The sequence below is a fragment of the Atractosteus spatula genome, chromosome 2 (assembly GCF_055471065.1).
Source record: "Atractosteus spatula isolate fAtrSpa1 chromosome 2, fAtrSpa1.hap1, whole genome shotgun sequence".
NCBI lineage: Eukaryota > Metazoa > Chordata > Actinopteri > Semionotiformes > Lepisosteidae > Atractosteus > Atractosteus spatula.
This window is the reverse complement of record NC_142707.1, coordinates 57,899,452-57,917,354: the sequence shown is the minus strand read 5'-3', so window position 1 is coordinate 57,917,354 and position 17,903 is coordinate 57,899,452. Positions and strand designations below refer to the sequence as shown.

The 17,903-nt window shown below is 37.6% G+C and overlaps 1 protein-coding gene across 1 annotated transcript in view; it reads right to left on the bottom strand.

The window, feature by feature from the left end:
• kcnk2a (potassium channel, subfamily K, member 2a) overlaps positions 1–17,903 on the bottom strand; it is a 58,015-nt gene that overhangs the window by 22,273 nt on the left and 17,839 nt on the right. Inside the window, exon 4 of the mRNA XM_088940265.1 lies at positions 6,705–6,865. Within this exon, the coding sequence (XP_088796391.1) occupies positions 6,705–6,865 (161 nt within the window). The remainder of the gene's footprint in view (positions 1–6,704; positions 6,866–17,903) is intronic.

Below are 17,903 nucleotides of genomic sequence, written 5' to 3'. Positions count from 1 at the left end.
CGGCAGAACCTGTCACTGCTGGAGCAGCACTGTCAGACCTGGGCGCTGACAGTCAATCTGGACAAGACCAGAGTTATGGTTTTCCAGAAAAAAAGCCAGACCTCAGGGAAACAGGTACAAATTCACACTTAACAACAACACATTAACACCTAACAACGGGAGCAGGGCCGAATTAGGCCAGTACCCACTATTGTTAAACATACAGAAAAGAATATTAAAGTATTGGCTTTAGTATTAGCCATACAGAACATTAAAGTGCCCCTTTCCATTCAGCGGGTGTCTGAGCCGCTGTGTCCTATCTTCTGACAGTCGCTGTTGTGAATGTCTGTAGAGTGTATCTTATTTTTAGTACTATATTTTTATATTATATTCCCTATTAATCAAACTCTAAGAGTATGTATCGGCTTGTCCCCCCCTCCCGCCCCTCTCTGTGTACAGTAGAGCCTCCTGTCCAGCCAGCACATGTCCACAGACATTCACAACAGCGACATATCATAAAACGTTTGCACATATGGTAAAATTATTAGTTGTTTTTCAGGAAGTTAAAAAAAACACTTGAATTACTTATCCAGTCTCTCGAAATAAAGTTATTTTTCAAGCAATGCAACAAACGTCGGGCAATGTGTTTTTTTTTAATCCAACATTGACAGCCACATCTTAAATCTTGTCAGTCAGCTCTTTTTTCTCTATTTGAATTGTGGCTATTCAAACAACCTGGGATAACAAGTGGTCTCAAAGTCACCGAGCTCACAGAGCTTCAACAACAGATGACAATTCCCTTAGTCCTTCCTTAGTCTTCCTGAAATTGTCGGATTTTGAGTGAATAAAAGCATCTTATTAAAAACACGTTTGCGTTTGTTTGGGAGCTATATTATGTATTTTTAATATGTAAGATATAATGATGTGTTCCCGCTTACACATCGCACGACTTTAATAGCTAGAAAAACAGGTTTCGATTCACATTATCTGGCGAGCCTTGTTTTGTCAAAGGACAGCACAAAAAAACAGACAATACACAGGGGGGGGGAGGGCAAGCGAGAGAGAGTTTTTAGCCCTCTGTCAAAAAACCCCAAATCACCCGGGGCAGAGACTCTGGGGTGATCATTGTGTGGTACAGAGCGGAGCTCAGTCACTCCAAACAAGTAGTAAAGAGAGAAGAGTCAATAGTTGATTTAAGGACGCTCTGTCAAAGTGCAATGAAATACAATATTGTTGTTTTTGCTGTTATTGTTGTTTTTATCCTGTAAAGCGTTTTGAGAAGCCACCTTTAAAGGCGATATATAAAAGCGCTGATTCTTATGGAATGTGTTCCGCCGGGGATTCAAAAATGTTTTTATTTTTTTTTAATCGTGTATCCAATTAAATAGCAGTATAACCTTTATGTGATATCACCTTAAGGACAGCACATACAAGGGTTAATTGCACAATGAACCGCGCCAAGGAATTTAAAATAGTCTTCTTTAGGTGTGAGGGTAGGAGTGGATCGCAGCAGGCATAATCAGCAAATTAGGAAAACAAAGAACAGGACAGGTGAGACGTGTATCCAGAGAGCGAGTGATCAGAAAAAGGGACAGCTGTTACGCCCAGGTTTTCGACGCAATTGTTTTACTGTAACTTGCTAATGCATCAGACACATTTCCTGATGTCCTGGTATTAGCTCATCGGTATGGTGTAAGTTTTATCTGTACCATACCATACAGTATATAGGTACAGAATTCAAGCTGCACCACTGTATCGCTTTGGTAAGGAGACGGACAATGGCCAAAATCACGAAGACTCTCTCACACCAAATAATGAAGATGAAAAGAAACGGGAAGTCAACACGGGACATTGTACAGCATTTGGCTTTGATGGACATCTTCGTTTCTGAAAGCACAGTGAGACGACATTATAAAGGGGAGAGGAGGCAAGGAGAATCTAAACCGAGGACGATTCAAAGGTAAATAACTTTCTAAAAATACTTTTCTTGCATGTAAATACAGCTGCGCACATTATTTTTAAAACTAACTGTTGATCTCTTTTTTTTCAAGTCCTATTGTGCGAGCTATCGACAAACTGACTGATGAAAATGATGAACTACCGGCGATGCAAGTCCAAAGACGGCTATGGGCTGACCTCGGTGCGACCCTTAGTCCGACATCGATAAGAAGAGTGCGCAGGAGGCTTGGATGGAGATACAGAAAAACCAACACATGCCCCATGATAAGGATAAAAAACAAAGAGGAAAGACTCAAACAAGCGCTCCAATGGATTGAACAGGGGGAGGCATTTCAGGATGTACTTTTCACCGACGAAACAACAGTGGCTCTGGAACAGTTTTCAACAATGTCATTTTGCAAAAAGGGGAGATATGTGGACAAGCCAAAGCCCAAACATCCACTGAAGGTTCACGTCTGGGGGGGTATACCTAGAAGAGGCCCGGGACCACTTCTTATTTTCGAAGGAATGCCGCCCCATATATCAGGGAGCACTTTGGATCAAGGCACCGTCTCTTTCAAGACAACGATCCGAAACACACAGCAGCAAGGGCGAGGCTTGTAGCAGAAGGAGTGAACTGGGTGAAAACTCTAGCCGAATCCCCAGATCTAAATCCGATAGAGATGGTTTGGCATTTGCTGAAAGACTACGTTCGGAAAACTGCTAAGCCTGTCACAAAGCAGGAACTGATCGATGCGATCTATAAATTCTGGGATGAAGAACTGACCAAAAGACAGTCTGAGAAAGACAGTCTCACATTTGTGGACAGTCTGTCCACAAACAAAACATTCCTGTTAGACAAGAGGAATGTAAAAAAAACAATTACTTTTTGTCAATGAAAACCTGTGTGTGTCTCTCTCTGCTGGATGTCTCTCTCTCTCTCTCTGCTGAATGAATAAAAGCATTTTATTAAAAACGCGTTTGTGTTTGTCTGGGTATTTACTTTGTAATCTGTGGTTTACATCTACTGTATTGCTTTGAGATACCACTTTTAAAGGTGATATGTAAAATAAAGTTTTTTATTACTGTTATAGAGAAACATGATCAGATTTTCCCTGGTTCAGAAAAAAAGATCTAAAGTGCTACACCTAACTTTCTTAATTCGATGTATTTAAAGCAGTGAACTACTGTAGGTGTAACATAACATTCAGAAATACAATCGAGAATAGTTTTGTGGTGTTTGTATAGATGAAACGTTCCTAAAACGTATAACGTAACAAAATTAAAGACGATTAAAATCTGTAATCTTTCCACTTGTACTGTATGTCATCGGAAAATACAAGAAGTTTCTGCTTTGTGTAAGGATGGTATCAAAAAGTAATCTAAGTGGTGAGAAAGCTGTGCTCAATGTATTTAAGGGACTTAAAAGTAAAAGGAGATGCTTCATATTGCTTGACTAATTTTAAAAACTAAGTTATAAATGCAGACGCTCCCTTGGTGCTGCACCGGGTGTAAATATTTAAATATACATTCGTCCCGGGCAGAGGCAGAAGAGCGCCCGGCTGGGGTGCGCGGGGAAGAGCAGGACAGGAGTGAAAGTGGTCAGGGCGGGGTATAGGAAGGCCGCCGACCAGTGCGGCTGTCCCACAGTGAAGCGGGCGTACAGTCTGGGCAGGTATAGATTACACTTTTCTAAAACGTATTTGAAAAATAAAAACGATTACAATCTAATCCTTTCACGTTTGATCCCAAAATCACAAGAAAAATAAATCTAAACAGGGAGAAAGCTATGCTGAAAGTTTATTAAGATACTTAGAAGACAAAGATACTGTATCAATTTATGTTGCATTTGTCTGATTATGATTAAAAAAAACATAATTAAACACACGTTTGCGATTTAAATCAAAACGCGATTTAAATCAATATAAATGTTTATATTGTAACGCATACTGTCCAGCCTCCATTTCTCTATAAAAATGTACTCAATTTGTTGATAATAGAAATGTTAAGTTCTCTAAAGCTTTGTGATAGTTGACCCACCCAGGCAGCAAAAGATCAGCTGCACTGGTAAGATGCGACACCGAAGATATGATTAATAACCTTTTAAATCTGGAGGGAGATCTGAAGGGATCCCCTCCCCCCCCAACACACACAATAGAAGCAGGAAGCAGAAGCAGGGACCGTTGTCAGAAGGGAAGAAGGTGACTATTCATCAAAAATGACTTAGATTCGATCATGTTGTGATATTTTGAAATATAAAAGTCAATTGATTGTCCATAATATTGCTATTCTATTTTTTCGAAGAAATGTTTGTTAAAAGAAAAGTCACAGCACCAGCTGGATTTGAACACACAACCCGTGAGTTGGTAATCAGGCACGTAGACCAGTGGGCTACAAGGGAACTCACATGAAGAGAGACGCGAAACAGCCCTACACAGCCCTGTCGCAGTACACGAATATAATTATATCTTATTAATTTCTTTAGATACGCGATTCTTTTAATACAGTCTTTGCTGTGCTCTTGGGGATCCTTGTGATATTTCGAGCTCTGGTTGAATGATAAGTGTCGCAGTTTAAATAATTTTCGTAGTTAGAAATTATGGAACACTCTGTTAAAAGCAAGGGAGTTTTTATGTCCGTTGCAGTTTTTTTGCAACATGAATATAATTATATCGTTATTAATTTCTTTAGATACGCAATTCCATATTATATTCCCTTTTAATCAAATTCTAAAAGTATGCTTGTTGACTCCGGTATCACGTTAGTTAAAGACTTCGATGCTTAAAATGTTTAGGGAGAAATGGAATACTGGTGTGTATGTTTTCTTTAAAGTACCGAGACTAGCCATGTACTGTATGTTTAAGTTCCAAAATTAATATCGTTTATGGCCTTCACACGCGTTACAGTATGCTCTTATTCTTTTTATGCTCAGGTACTAAGATTTCCCTTCAGTGGTAAAATTCCATATAAATATTCAATACTTAAACGGGCACAGTTAAGACATTAAATATACATATACATACTGTATACAGTACAGTTTGCATACGGTAATATGTTTATGTTCCTAAATCAATCTCTTTTATGAGCATGTGAAAGGCATGGTTAATCGATTCTCAAAAATTACTGTACTTTGCATGATTGGAAACAAATGCGTGATTGCGAAATGCTGTGGTGTTACTTTTACAAAGATGGTCAATGAAAAAAATAATGTGGACCAGGGCAATACTTTGAGTTTACAGCTTGTCCAAGGTCATTCATTATTAATACTATTAGTAATATCTTCGTTAAAGACTTTGATGGTGACAGCTCAAACATGAGAGGTTGAGCTTTATTAGCTCCACCTTGCGGAAATTCCGGATACTATTATTTTGCTTGCGGTATTATAGGAGAATTTACGGTAACTCGCGGTATTTACCGGTAACTCGCGGTAGACTGCGTAAAGCGCACCACAAAATAATGAGGTATCGCCCGCGCATTTTGAATGGCTGCATCTGTACTACAATTAATGTTATTTGTAATAGATTACATTTAATGTCCTCTTTACTGAAGGGACTCCTATAAGGATACACTTTTAGGCAACTTCTTTTCAGGCTGCTGTAAATTCCTGCTCCCAGACATTGACATGTGTCAACTCACAACCATCTCATAACCCACACATTACATCAGAAAGACACCTAAAGTGTTTCAGACATCTTTACTCATCAATGTCTAATATAATTACTCATGTGACATGTGTGACATTTGTTTGAACAGTCTGGAATCGCACATTTTTCTTCAAAACTGGAGTTTATTGTCCACACCAGTTTCCAACTTCAGACCTGACTTGTGCCAACAAAATCAAAGCAGAATGCATAACACGTCATTTAACATGGCAAATTGTTTCATTGCCCAATGTTTTCAGATGTTGTCGTAATATACAATAAACAATATCAATTTTAGATCTAGAGAAAACTGCTTTTAAAAATGTTCCATTTCAAGCCAGAAATGAAAAAATGTGTTTTGAAATAATGCTACTGTATATGTGAATTCCAAAGTAAATATTCATGTTGAAAAAAATAATTTTAGATGGAAAATCATACAACGAATTGGATATGTAAAATTAAGGCTCCACAGCCAAAGTGTGTGTTTCCTTTCTTCTCTTTTCAGCATGGAATAAACCTATTACTTGTTTCTTTGCAGCCTACGCATGCTGATGTAGCTGCCCGGCTGAACTATGTACAATTAACGTAGCTCCATGTTAATGGGCATGCTAATACCATAAAATAAATGTATTCTCAAGGAACTGTCATACAGTATGGTGCTGCATTATTATTCCAATCCAGATTGTTTCAGTTTCAGCAGACAGTATGTAAAATACATGTAATGAAAAGCTATAACAGGCCATTTTTTTAAATAATAAGGAGGTCTTTCTTAGATTACTCATATACAAAAAACTATTCAGGTGGGTAGCTGCGTTAGCATGCATAGGCTGCAAAGGAACAAGTAATAGGTTTATTCCTATAAACACACCCGACACACTCAAAGAAGGCTCCACAGCCGAAACGTTGTGTTTTCTTTCTTCTCTTTTCAGCATAGAATAAACCTATTGTTCTGTTACAAAAAAGTTATCCTTTCATTAACATGCTTTATTTATTGTCTCTTTTTACATATTACTTTGGTTTTGTTAGACTTTATTGAGGTGCCACAACACTCAATAACATTGGCTCAATGTTTAAAAAAAAGGCAAGCTAAGACACAAGCAGGATTTTCAGAATGCTCAATAAATTACGACAATATTCGATACTCACAACAAACATCTTTTCTACTTTGGCTATTCCTTTTCCAAAAATGGTCCCCAGCTGATCTCCAACTCCAGCCAACAGAAACCCAAAGAGTGGGATTCCCAACAAGGCGTAGATGATGCAGAATATCCTCCCACCCTCAGTATGTGGTGAGATATTTCCAAAGCCTGAGACAAGAAGAATATGATCTGTATTGAGCAGGGTAAATGAACAGTTAAGCACCAACACTTTACAAGTAAGCCCCCCCCCCCAGATACTGTATATATTGTACAACTTCATATTCTGTTTCAATCACCAGTTGACTACTATAGGAGCAATGACTGAAATGTTTCTTAATTTTAGTACACATAAACTCATTTTATAGTCTGAGTCCATTTATGTTTGTTGCTTTGGTTTGAAGCTATAATATCCTTAGCATATCAAAGTGCCTTTCACAGTGGCAGATATAAAAGAATGAAACACTCCACTGCAAGAATATCAATTTTTAGAAAAGTGAGGAGGTGCTGTTAGCATTGCTGCCTCACAGTCTGGGGTTTTGGGTTTATGTTTGGACAGAGGCATCTTCTGTATGGATTGTGCATGTAGTGCTTGGGTTAGGGTTTGGTTTAGATTCAGTGTCTCTAGACTAGTGTCTGTAGTCTCACCTTGTGCTTGATGCTTCCAGGATAGGCTCCAGATTATCAACAACCTTACCTAGAATAAGAGGCTCTCTGGAAACATATTTCTGAATAAATATAATAGCATGTGATTTGTTGTGTAAATCCCTTTCATGAAGATTTCCCTCAATTACAATACAGATACCTGGTAGAAATTACCAATTTCAAGCACAAAGGCTACCAAAGACTCAAAATAAAAATAAAAAAACCCAGAGATCCTGAAAAATAAAATTATGAGTATTAACAAAGAATCACTTTCAAGTTGACAAATTGTTTTTCAGCCTGCAATGACCACTCTCTTATTTTTAGTCATGCTTATTATCAAAGATGGTGATAGTTCTAAAGGTGCTGGATACTGTCATTACATTCACAAAAAGGTTTTCTTCTCAAAGACTCATTACACACAGCACGCTGGACAGGGTACTGTATATAGCTTTTGTACTAAGATTATTGTTTTAGAATGGAATTCAAAAGTGTCTGTGGAAGAGGAGAAAAATAAGGAGCTCTAGATCATGTAATGATGTAAGGTGCAAGGTAATCAAAATTGCATATTATGGGGCCCAGGAAATGGAACAATGTATACTGTACCCCAATAGCTTTGCCATGATATTTGTAGTTCTAGGTTAAAGCCTAAAAGCCAGAACTACAAATTCTAGGAAGCTATGAAGAAATTGAGTGCCAGCTGACAGTTTAACTGGGTTAATTGTTCACAGCTGTTTTCCATTGTGCCTGGAGTTTGTGTATCAAAGGGCAAATGCAGCTCCAGGTCTATTGTTTGAAGACGATTCATAGTTTGTTGGAGATTGTTGGAAAAGAAGGACTATTTTAAAGCATTCTGTTGGAGACAATTTATGTGAAATGCAGAAATGAAACTTTTTAGAAGGTATTGTTTTAGTTAAACTGGGATAGGGGACAATTATTCTCAATTCTATTAGAACCTGGAATATGCTTAGTTCATATTTTCCATTTTCTTGCTAGATGCCAGGTATAAGAGCCTGCCCGCAGTGATCAGTTACCCCACTGGTGTCTCACAGTATAAATGAAAGTGTGTTCCACCCACCTTAGACACAGTATGTACCTCACACAACAATGATTTTTGAAACACATTTTAGTTGCAAACAGAACTACGTTGGGCAAATTATAGCTCCTCCCTCATAGCCTTTGAGTCACGAGTTCAGTTGTCGGCTGGCGTGCCTTTAGTGTGGAGTTTGAATACTCCAGTTATCTGCATCCTTCCAATGACATGCAAGTATCCTGCAATGGATTGTCTCGTTCAAGATTTAGTTTCATCTTGCACCCAAAAATTCCAGCGTAGGCTCTGGGTTACAAAAATAGTTTTTTTTGGTGTCATGTCATGTTATTTGCCAAACCGCTTTATATCATACAGTGTTGCGGGAAGCCAGAGCCTACCCAGCAAGCAATGAGCACAAGGCAGGGTACACCCTGGACAGGGCGCCAGTCCATCGCAGGGCAAGTGCATGCCAATCATACATGGGGACAATTTGGGGGCCATGGTAAAGGACAAGGGGGGAAATTTGGCTCGGACAGTAGGATAAATCCCTACTCTTGTCGGAAATGCCCGGGGATCTTTAATAACCACTGAGAGTCAGGACCTCGGTTTAACGTCTCATCCAAATGGCGCACTACAGTATAGTGTCCCAGCCACTATACTGGGGCATTAGGATCTGCACAGATTGCACGGTGGGCGCCCCCCAGGTACCAACCAGCCTCAGCACTGCTTAGATTCAATGGGTAGCCAGTTGAGAGCTGCAGGGTGATATAGCTGCTGGCTGTTTTTTTGTGTGTGTAATGGATTAATTTTAGTTGAATGTAGTAACTGCTTATCATCATTAGTGAATAAATTGCAACTATCAGAACATTAGATAAAAGATAATAGCAAAAGATAGAGAAAGTATCAAAATAACACCATATTATACTGAATACTTTTATGACCAGACTATCTTTGTGTCAGCAAAGAACTTGTATTAATGATCTGAAAATAATTTTGCTTGGACTTAATAACAGAGGAAACACCTACTGTATGTACTGTACCCTGCTATATTGCATGACAACATGCTCAAGGAGAATAATTAAAATGAAGTGACTTTAACTGCATTTCATCAATTAGGTGCAAATGTGCCTCTGTTCAATTAGCCAAACAAAATGCAAAGTCTTATGCTGAGAACAGCAATTTATTTCAATGAATTCTAAATGCCTCAAAGCCCAATTAATTTAAAAAGCCCTGAAATGGGCACAACAAAAATTGATTACTTACAATACTAAAGAAACAAAACAATCCGAGATATACAGTACAGATAAATCAAGCATTTTTAAGGTGTCTTTGTACAACAATATTTTGGTTACAGAGGCAATTAAAAAGGTTGAGTTTATATATATATATTTCAACGGGGTATGTGAATTCAGGTGCATTCTAAGTCATCTGTACTGATTTGTATCTTACAGTGCCCTACAATACCTCCTACCCATCTGACACTGGGAGCGAGTACAGATTGTTCACTGCCTTATCCCCGACTCTCACAATCATGAATAAGAACTAAGCATCACAGACTCTGTTCCTGCTTGTTTTAAAACTGAAGTTTTGATTTTTATTCAGTAAGCTGTTTTTCTTTATTATTCAGGAGGATGAAAATGCATCTTTTCTTCCTGAATATAACATTCATAATAGTTCATTTTCAGATGGAGGCAAATAAAATACATATGGCCAAATGTTTTTTCTGCCATTCCATTTAAGGAAATAATTCACTGGTTTAATAAATAATAAGTTAATACATAAACTAAAACAAATAATTAATCTGTTCCAATTTCCATCCAATTTGGTTGATTTACTTTAAAGAACACCATTGGGATTGTTTTATAATTCCTAAAAACTGGAATGCTTGCAATGTTATAGTGCAGAGACATTACTATTACAGTACATGACCCAGTTGTTTACCATGTTCCTGTGAGCAACACTTCCAGTCTGACAAAAGTTGGATAAAGAAAACCCAAATAGTTTCAGTCATACTGTACATAAAATATGCAAAAATATAGGATGATGCATAAATATGCATAAATATAGGTTAATGTTGACCAAATACTGTATTGGTACCTTTGTAGCAGCAGTGAATATTAAAACACTGACCCTTTTTATGGTCTTGAATTGACACTAACCCTGCTGCAGCACAGCTTTGCTGGTTCAAGCTTTTAGAAATTGTGACAATTAAACTATTATTCCAAACAGATTTGGTAAAGTTTAGTTCACTACTGTAACTTAGTGTTTACTAGTATTCGAGAATATGAATGTTGATCAACTGTATGAGACTGATTTAATGTATGAATTAGACCAAACTTTTCTTTTCATCAAACTTGTATTTTTGATGTGTATTTTAACTGATGATGGTCAAATCCTCGCAATTCCTATTTGAATGATCAGATGTTAGTATCAAAGCAGACAAGCATGTATAATGGCCCAGAGCCCATCCTGGGAAACACTGGGCACAAGGCAGGATATACCCTGGACAGGATGCCAGTCCACTGCAGGCCATACATGGACACAGACACACACACGCAATCACTGGGCCAGTTTTTTTACAGAAGACAAGTAACTCCCAGTATGTCTTTCAACTGTATATTTAGCACTGTATAGAAATTTCTGATATTTAGTATTAGCATAATAGTGCAATACCGCAATGGACTGGTATACCATCCAGAGTGTACCCAGCCTTGTGCCTGCTGCTTGCTGGGATAGGCTCCTGCATCCCCGCAATCCTGTATTGGATAAAGCAGTTAGAAAACAGATGGATGGGAGGATGGAATTCTGCAATAATTGAAAAGCAAAGATATACCTAAAAATCCCAATTAGATCTCAACTTTACCAAGCAATCTGTTACACTGTTTAATAAATTGAGTTAGTAAATGCCATTTTGGATGCCGAGTTTAAAAAAAGAGGAAGAAGGCAGAGTAGATCAGTATCTCCAGAATTGCTTTTATTCTTCAGTCAGCTAAAAGCAGAGGATGTGTTAGTACAGTACATGCAGCCAAACTAGATAATATTCAGAGTGAAATGCCTTATTTGATATAACTGAAGAAGTGGTAATCTGTATAAAAAAAATGCCAAGCAAAAATTAGAGCAAAGAAATTATCTATTTGCATGAAAAACACAAAATAAGAGAAGAAAGCAAAACTAAATCTTTGTTATACAACACAGCAAATAAAAGAGTCTAGAAATAATTGACAGGAGAGATTTGAGAGTAGTGACTAGGTTCAAGAAAAGAGACTGAAAGAACAACTTTCATATACTGTATAAATGTATTTGAACAAATTTCAGGTGGGATTGACATGAAAAGGTTTTAAAGAATCATGCAAATCTCTTGTGAAAGCTATTACTTCTGGGCTTAATTTTACAGATATGCTTAACATTAACATTTAGCTCACTTTGTCAAAACTCAAAAACATTCTTTGCAGACATTTTAAGAATGATACCTCATTAAGCCTGACAGGTTGTTCTTAGTTACCTGGGAGGTTCATTCAGGAGTTACTGAGATCTGCTAGAACTGATCTGTTAAGTGATCACACCAAATTTCAGCCAAGTCCTTAATTGGATACCCAAGTCATAAATGATGATGTCTAAACAGAGAAAAGTGAATGAAGTGGCCAGATTTAAATGGGAAAGTCAGCAAAATCTCTTACATACAGAACATACTGGTATATTTTAAAGTCCCACAAGTGAGTGAAGTGCAAACTGACCTGCCAATGCATTGGAAAACACTCAAGAAATTTCTTTCTAAAAGACTGATCCAGGCTTCTTTCACGCAGTAGCACACCCTTATCACAGTACAGCAACATAGAAGTGAACAGAAAAAGACCTCTATATTCTAGTGAAGTACAATACTCGAAGCTAGAAATGACAGAATGACAAAAACTGTGAGCTGATCTAGTGAACAATCAAAGGCCAAGACCTTCCACCTCATTGAAGCAAAGTTGCAAGACCAGTCAAACAAAAAGTGAGGGAAGAGCAGGTGAAAATGGCTCTAGCCATTAACAGCAGAGCTACAGTATCCTTTAAATGCTAACAGAACATGAAGACAATATGGAAAAAAAAACACCAACCTGATTAAAACAAAAGATCCAGTTTTGCCAGTGGTGCTGGAAAAAAAAAGCACTTTCTGCAAAGTGAAGCATTCTAAGGTTCTCACACAAACCACACTGTTCCTGTTTTTGCCTGGAACATTGTCAGGAAATTCACAGAAAAAAAAATATCTGACAGTACCAATTAAGCAGAATCAAGGGAGAAAGTAAAAAAAAAGAGTGGTGCAAATTGGTAGGGAAATGCCATGTCAGCCACATCATAAGAAAATCAAAGGTTCCATGAAATTACTGGGAGTCACTCCAAGTGGGACACTAAATCTCAAGTCTTCCACAATAATGAGAAACTGGACCATTAGAAATTACTGGTGAATAAATACTTCCACTGCACCGAGAAATAGATCTTGAGAAAATGGGGCAGTGATTAGAAAATAATGAATCAGGTAACTGTTACATTTAGTGGATTGATGAAGTGACCTTTAAGCTTTGATCTGGAAATGGAAAACAGCTGCATGGGCCTTATCATGTTATGCTCACAGTTATTTGTACCCATACCTGTATATACAGCTGGGTATTTACCTGGAGCAATTCCGGTAAAGTACACTGCTCAAAGATATGACTGCAGTGTCCCTCCTGGGATTTGAACCCGCAACCTTGCAGTTACAAATGAACAACCCCTGCCTCACATACTGTATGGTGGAAGTAATTGAGTAAAAAACCTATAGGCATTGCAGTGTTTTTCAATTTAATTAAGGCTTTATTTTCCCCTGGGGGCGATTTGTTTTATGGCTTAGTCCAATACAACAATACAACAAAGACAAACATAACCAACAAAGAAGACAGTACAGCAGTGTTTCAAGTGATAAGAAAATCACTTTGCATTGTATGAGAGTGAAGTGATTGATTGAGGGTGTGAAATGTTTCCTGAGTCTGCTACCATTACACAGGGGTGTCTCTCAAATGGGAGTACTGGGAATTCACAATGGTTATCTGAGCCACACATCCAATAATGCCCCCAGCTTCATTACAACCGTCTGGTTGTAGAGGATATTTACTGTATGCTGATTTGATTTACCCTACTAATAATGATTTAATTTTAAATTTTAGAAAGCATTTTTAGGCTATATACTGTATGTGTGTTTGTTTCCTGGGACACACCTATTCAAGACACCTGCTACAATATTGCACACAGGTCTCTTCAAGGTAAACAAGAAGTACTCTTTGTGTTAGATTAAAACGTAAGATAGCCTCCTGGGCATAGCATTAATAGAGTTAATGGAGTACCCATCTCTTTCACAAACAACACCAGTCATGACACTAACCTGCGTGGCTTGCTAGTACACACTGAGCTGGTTAATGCAGTGTAATCTGATGAAGCTAATATCAATCCCCTTTAAACCAGCCTGTAATAGTGTTTGTGGAATTGGGCCTTCAGTTGGCCCCAGCAATGATCCAGAGACACTATGTGAGCAGGATGGCTACCGCAACCTGGCACAAAGGAAGGAATACTACAAAACTTCACGCTGTTTACATTGACAGCCCTCACACATATGTTCTCATCTTAGCTGAATTCAATGCCACAGGACTGATAATTTTATTGTCCCAGGAAGACAGGTGCTGGTGCTGATTGACTATCCCACATGGAACTGTACAGAGCTGTATTTGCAGGAGTGCTTACAGAATGTGTGTCCTCAGGTAACAAGCAGCACAATGCAGGCCATCCAAATGCAACATAAACAGCATGTGTTAGATGTTCCCCGTCACAGCTAGTTAACTGCTTTATATGCTTCATAAGAAGTGATAAATTCACAACTTCAGTTGTCATGGTTGTCATGATAACCCAGGAAGTCAAGAAGATGACCCAGTAAGAAGATATTATGGTACAACACCCAGACCTACTGTCCATAAGAGAAAGGAAAATTGAATAGTTTAACAATAATGCACCACTTTTGAGAGAATGGACAAAACTATCTTTTGAGGAATATACTGTAGGCTACTTTAAAAGAAAATAACACCAGAATACATTTTGTGTACCACATTATACTAGGAAATCTACAAGCAGTGTCTTGAATAAATGAGAAATCTGGGGGCAAAATGAACCTTAAATTTAGTAATGTGCTGATTATAAATGCCACCCATGAAACGCATAGAGGGAGATGGAATATTACTTAAAATCCGCAGTTACATTAAATAAAAGAGGCCAAACCCACAGTACCTACCACAACACCAGTATCAAATATTGTTGTACTGTCGTAGTTCAGGTGGGTAGCTGCGTCAGCATGCGTAGGCTGCAAAGGAACAAGTAATAGGTTTATTCCATGCTGAAAAAAAAAAGAAAAAAGAAAACACAACATTTCGGCCGTGGAGACTTCTTCAGGTGTGAGGGTCTTCAGGTCTCAAGGCTCCACGGATGAAACGTTGTGTTTTCTTTTTTTTTCAGCATGGAATAAACCTATTACTTGTTGTACTGTTACCAACTACCATTTCAAAATGGTTTCTGTGGTGAAGTATGTAAACAATTGTCTTAATAATTCCTCCTTTTATATTGCTATAAGTATACTGTATATTGTTTCCATATACAGTATATACTAGAATATGTAAATGATTTGCAACATAATCTCCTAAGATTTTTCCTTGAGTAGGTTTTCCAAGCTGTCTCTCATCTTATATTTATTTAAGATTTTTGCTACATGCAAAACTCTTACATTAAATGTCACCTACCAATTGTTAACCCAATCCTAAATTCTGTCTTTTTGAATGTGCTTTCCCACATTCCCACATCCCCATTTTTCGCTAATCCTTTTATTTTTACTAACACATACACATTTGACCATTTTAAAACCAGAATCACAATGAAATGTACAGTAAAGTACTCCTAATACAGGTTCCTGTGGTGTTCCTAATTTGAGCATTCACCCCATTATCTGTACACTATTTCTTTTCATTAACTAGTTTTAAGGCCAAATGCACACATTATTTTGAATTCATATCACCTGCTATTTGGAAATTAATATTTTGTGAGGAACTTTATCAAAATTTCTTAAAATTTAAAATAGACCAGATCATATGCCCTATTTATATCCATTAATGCTGTCGCTTGTTCGAAGAATAGTAATAAGTTTGTAAAGTGAGACTTACCTTTTCCAAATCTATGATAACTTTCCCCAATAATCGTATTTTACAGATGATCCTTTGGTTTAGTTCAGATTATCCCTTCTACCGATTTACAAGTAACGTAATATAATTCCTTGGTTCCATTTTGTTGCCTTTTTTTCTGAATAGGTGTTACATTACCAATTTGGTAATGAAACTGAATGGGTAGAGTGGACATGGCAAGATCTCTTTATACTGGGAGAAGAGAGTCCATATTGTTTTACAGTAGAAACATGAGGAGAATGCAGTTTACATAGTCAAATGAGAGGTAGCACTGGAAGAACAACACTTTGTACTATGACCTGTTCTGTGTAGTGTTTTCCTACCTGTAAATGAGCTTCCACACAGTGAGAAAAGAAAACAAAACCAGAAAAAAAAACATAAAGTACCAAGCACAAACTGGAATGGTCAGTAACTCACAAGAAGAGTTTGTCTATGGGAATAAATCATCACTACAAGACAGAGAACTGTGCAGAGATAACAATCACAATATATTTAACCTTGAACCTCAAGAAAACACTATAGAAATTGAAGTTAAGGATCAAGAGATTCTGAATGGTTTAAATATAGAACCTAACCAACTCTATTTACTACTGGTAGTTTAATTTGCTTCTAGGAAAACTGGTGTATGTGTATGTGAGCCTTTCGAAGAAGGCTCCATATCCAAAAGTTTGTGTTTCTTTTCTTCTCTTTTTAGCATGGAATAAACCTTTACCTGTTCCATTGCAGCCTACGCATGCTGACGCAGCTTCCTACTTAAACTATGATAGGAATAGTCAGAAAGGGTGATGGCAAGCACAGGGCTCTCAAAATATGCACAAGTAACCCCATTAATGCAATAAAACATTATTTCTCCAAAGATACTCAACAACTTATTCTACCATTTATCTGTTATACTATGTTTTTATTGTGACACAGAAAGTATAAAATGCTGTTGAATAACTTTTAATGTTTGCTTTTTTATTCACTATCCTCAGAAGAAGCATGTCTTCCCCTTACAAACACTGAAATAAAAGACTCTGTATTGCTCCCTCCCTGTTTGTTGAAATTTACTGGGTGAAAAATAACATGCACATCTAAAGTCCATGCTCACCCAGGGAGTGGACACAATATTTTAAATGTCACATTGAGAGGTCATCGAAGGGATCAATGTGTTCTTTAGCCTTTTACTTACATTGCATAATATTGCCTAAATGGCTCATTATTGTTTCCTACTAGCAACAAGTACTGAAGCTTCTGTTATTTGTCTTCGTTTCAGAACCAGATGGTGACTATCACAGGCTAATACCTAACCTTGTTATATACTGTATTCCTGCAAAAAGCAGAAGCACAAGGCAGATTCTAACCATTTGAAAAGCTCCATAACAAATTCTGCAGATAGTAAATATTTGATTTTCCAAACTCAAGCTGAATTCTCCTTAGACTTTTTAAGAGAAAATACAATCCATACATCATTTTATTTGTTATCTAGATTTGTATTAAATTTGATTGATTAAATTAAACATTTTAAATCAATTTGTGGAATTTTGTAGTGCATCCCAATAAATATGTAAGATTTTTTTGTACAAAGTACTGTACCACGTACAAAGTAATTCCTGTGCAAAACTACAGATGAAAAAAATCATTACAAAGATCCCTTTAGAAATTCACACAATGATGTGACTCACCTGTATCTTATACAGTATACTTCTAATGCAGGTGGAATGGTCACTTCTAAACACCCATTCATGGTAAAAACAGAGTGGCCAGAGCTGTACTCTGGCTATAAAACTTCCTGCTAAATGGCTTTGATTCAGAGCACCATGAGGGATACACCTTGCATGTTTTTCCTTTGTGTTCTCTGGAAATGACCTTTTTGTCATCAATTAAACCCTAATTTGCTCATACCTGTATCTCCTGCACCATAGAGTATGTGCCTCTCATTCACTTGATGCTGTGGCACACATCCTCCAATCAAATTGAATACAATTGTTCTGTATTCAGAAAAATCTGTGCCAGTGTTTTGGGGGTCATTCTGGGAGGGGGATGAGGGGGGGTTGACTGCTCTGAATTTCAGCCAGAGATGTTTCTATTTCCCCAGCCAAGCAATTTAACACCAAAGTATTAGGTACACTCTTCCTTAATGACCTCCGCGCTACAGGAGGTCATTCTTGCCTTCTGCCATAAGACTGTACAACGACTGTACAACATCCACCTTGCCTCTGGGCAGAGGCAACATTGACAGTGACCTGTTTCTGGACTGAACAGTAAACTGATACATCTGTTCTTTTTATTTTTCCCGTTTACAACCTTTTCTGTGCAATATACGCCA